Genomic DNA, 3208 nt, shown 5'->3' with positions numbered 1-3208 from the left:
GTCTCGAACCCGCGGGCTCAAGCCATCCACTCACCTCAGCCTCCCAAAGGTACGGGATTATAGGCTGAGCCACTGAGCCCCGGCTGGACTAATCTTTAAAGAACTTTCTAAGGGTGTTCCAAGAAAACTATTTGTGGGATTTTACAGAGAGAAAGACGTTCTCTAACCACTTCATTCCTTTTTCCTCTGCTTTCAGCTGACACTGCCCACATTCCCTGTGGTGGTGAAGATTGGCCATGCTCACTCAGGGATGGGCAAGGTAAGGCAGAGGGCCTGCCGTGCTTTGGGTTGAGCCAAGGTGGGCATTTTTCAGAGAACCTGTTTGTGAACTGCTCTTCTTCCTCTGTTACTGATGAATTATTTCCAAGGAGAAGACTTGGCCCTTCTATAGTCATGAGTGTGACCAACCACATCTCTTTGAACAAACAGAGTGTAGGTCACCTCCTTGGTCTGTTGGGTCCTTTGCAGCAAGTATGGCCCCTGAGCCCTGGGAAGGGAAGCTAGGGAGAAGGGGCCTCTTCGGGAGATGCGGCACTCAGGTTTGTGTCTGGACTGGAAACATCTTGATGGTTTTAGAGGCTCAGGGCTCTTGTGACTTCTCAGTGTGTGTCTCCCTTTCTCCCTCTTGCGTTGTTTCAACATTAGGTAAAAGTGGAAAACCACTATGACTTCCAGGACATTGCCAGCGTGGTGGCCCTCACCCAGACCTATGCCACAGCAGAGCCTTTCATCGACGCCAAATATGACATCCGGGTCCAGAAGATTGGCAACAACTACAAGGCTTACATGTGAGTCGAGGTTGGAGTCCCAGTAGATACTCTATTTAGTCTTTAGGTAGCAACCAGCTCTCCGTTTAACCTCGTCTGACTCACAAAGCAGATGACAGAGAGAGAGAAAGTGCCATTTACGTCAGGGATTCTTTACTTGGTTCCTTTTCCTTTTAAGTCAGAGGAGGGGATCTGTGAACTAAGATAAGAAATGACATTCATTTTTACTAGCTTCTAAGTGAAATTTAGCTTTCCCTTCAGTGATGAACAGAGACAACAGATACAATTAGTAGTAGCAGTACATAGGACTTTTTCACTAAAGATAATCACAGATATTCTTGTATCCCACTGTGGTTGAGATGGATATCTTTATCAGTTATTCTTGGCTAGGCGTGGTGGCTCACACCTATAATCCAGGCACTTTGGGCGGCTGAGGTGAGAGGATTGCCTGAGCCCAGCACGTTGAGGGCAACTTGGCGAGATCTCATCTATACAATAAATCAAGAAAAATTAGCCAGGTATGATTGCGCATGCTTGTAGTTCCAGCTTCTTGGAAGACTGAGGCGGAAGGATCACCTGAGCCCAGTAGGTCAAGGTTGTGGTGGCCATGAGCATGCCACTGCCCTCTCGCCTGGGCGACAGAGTGAGACTTCCGACTTGAAAATAATAAATAAATATCATTTATTCTCATCACTACTTAAAAATCATGGTAGTTATTCAGTCAGTACCTCCTGTTATTTAGAAACAAACACATATTTTTGATCAGACACAGTACCTTAAGCCTATAGTTCCAGCACCTTGGGAGGTCAAGGTGGGAGGATCACTTGAGCTTAGGAGTTTGAGACCAGCCTGGGCAATACAGTGAGAACCTCATCTCCACAAAAAATCAAAAAGTTAGCTGAGCATGGTGGCACATACTTGTAGTCCCAGCTACTCAGGAGACTGAGGCAGAAAAATTGCTGAGTCTGCAGTAAGCTATGATCGTGCCATTGCACTCAACCTGGGTGACAGAGTGAGACTCCAACTCAAAAAAAAAAAGAGGAAACAAACAAGCAAGCACATATGGGTACCTCTGTGATCTGATGTACTTTATCTTATACATTTCACATGTCTTATATATTGTATACATTGGAAAGAATCCATACACTTCACCTGACTGCCAAAGCACAGGAAAAGTTAAGAAACTCCTAGCCGGGCTCAGTGGCTCAGCCTGTAACCCCACGCCTTGGGAGGCTGAGGTGAGTGGATTGCCTGAACCCATGGGTTCAAGACCCACCTGGGCAACTTGGCAAGACCTCATCTCTACAATAAATCAAAAAATTAGCTGGGCGTGGTGGCGTGCGCCTGTAGTTCCAGCTACTTGGAAGGCTGAGGCGGAAGGATCACCAGAGCCCAGCAGGTCGAGACTGCAGTGGCCGGGAGCGGCCACTGCACTCCAGTCTGGGTGACAGAGTGAGACTCCAACTCAAAAAAAAAAAAAAAAAAAACTGCTGATATAAATAAGTAGTCCTAAAAATACTATAGTGCATCAAAAGCCTGGTTGTTATGAGAGTAGATGACTTCTTCACATGTGTCCATTTGCCAGAATGGAAGTTAAAAGTTTCCTCCATTAGAATTCAGTAAAAGAAAAGATTTCAAGACTATCTGACCTTACATAATATACATAAGAGTATAAATGGCTTATAACTCCTGTCTTGGAAATATTAATCCTCCACTTAAAAAAATGTGAGGGAGATTTCTTTACAAAGAAAGCACTTTGTTAATATATGAATTTGATCTTTGCCACTCAGGACCTCAGCAGACTTCAAGGTGGAGCCGCCTTCCCTTTTCCTTACCCACCTGTTTCTGTGTTTTTTCCTTATCCCTCTTTTGAGTATTTATGACCCGCACTCTGGAGTTAGTTAGGCGCCCTCTCCCTTCACTCCCTGCCCACCCTTCACACACCTCTAGTGTAGCCCTCTCCACACCTGTGTTTTGTGTCACTTTCCTCCTCCAGACTCCGAGTTCCTTGTGATTGTGAACGAGGGAGCTGTCTGTGCTTCTCCACGACTTTGTATAGCAGCAGGCACATAGTAAGAACTTAATAAGTATTCCGGGAAGAACCCATGTGGAGAACTGAGGCATTGAATATTTTTTATCTTTATTGACTCGATTCCTACTTTTTAAAAAAGTGTTTTTACATTTATAGTCTTCCTACTTCCAGAAAATAATTTAGGATTGCTTTAAAAAACATGCACGATGGGCTGGGCATGGTGGCTCACACCTGTAATCCCAGCATTTTCGGAGGGTGCAGTGGGAGGATCGCTTGAACTCAGAAATTCAAGATCATCTGAGCAACATAGTGAGACTCCATCTCTATTAAAAAAATATGTAAGCCAGGCTCAGTGGCTCAGCCTGTAATCCCGCGCCTTTGGGAGGCTGAGGTGAGTGGATTGCCTGAG

General features: G+C 45.2%; 1 protein-coding gene across 1 annotated transcript in view; it reads left to right on the top strand.

Annotated features, from left to right (window-relative positions):
* The window catches only part of SYN2 (synapsin II), a 50509-nt gene that overhangs the window by 20988 nt on the left and 26313 nt on the right, over positions 1 to 3208 (top strand). The window contains exons 5-6 of the mRNA XM_021715566.1: positions 197 to 259; positions 646 to 788. Of these exons, the coding sequence (XP_021571241.1) occupies positions 197 to 259; positions 646 to 788 (206 nt within the window). The remainder of the gene's footprint in view (positions 1 to 196; positions 260 to 645; positions 789 to 3208) is intronic.

Source organism: Carlito syrichta, unplaced genomic scaffold, assembly GCF_000164805.1.
Source record: "Carlito syrichta isolate Samal-C Ts95f unplaced genomic scaffold, Tarsius_syrichta-2.0.1 Scaffold101910, whole genome shotgun sequence".
NCBI lineage: Eukaryota > Metazoa > Chordata > Mammalia > Primates > Tarsiidae > Carlito > Carlito syrichta.
The sequence above is the reverse complement of the archived record's forward strand: the minus strand, read 5'-3'. Positions and strand labels throughout refer to the sequence as shown.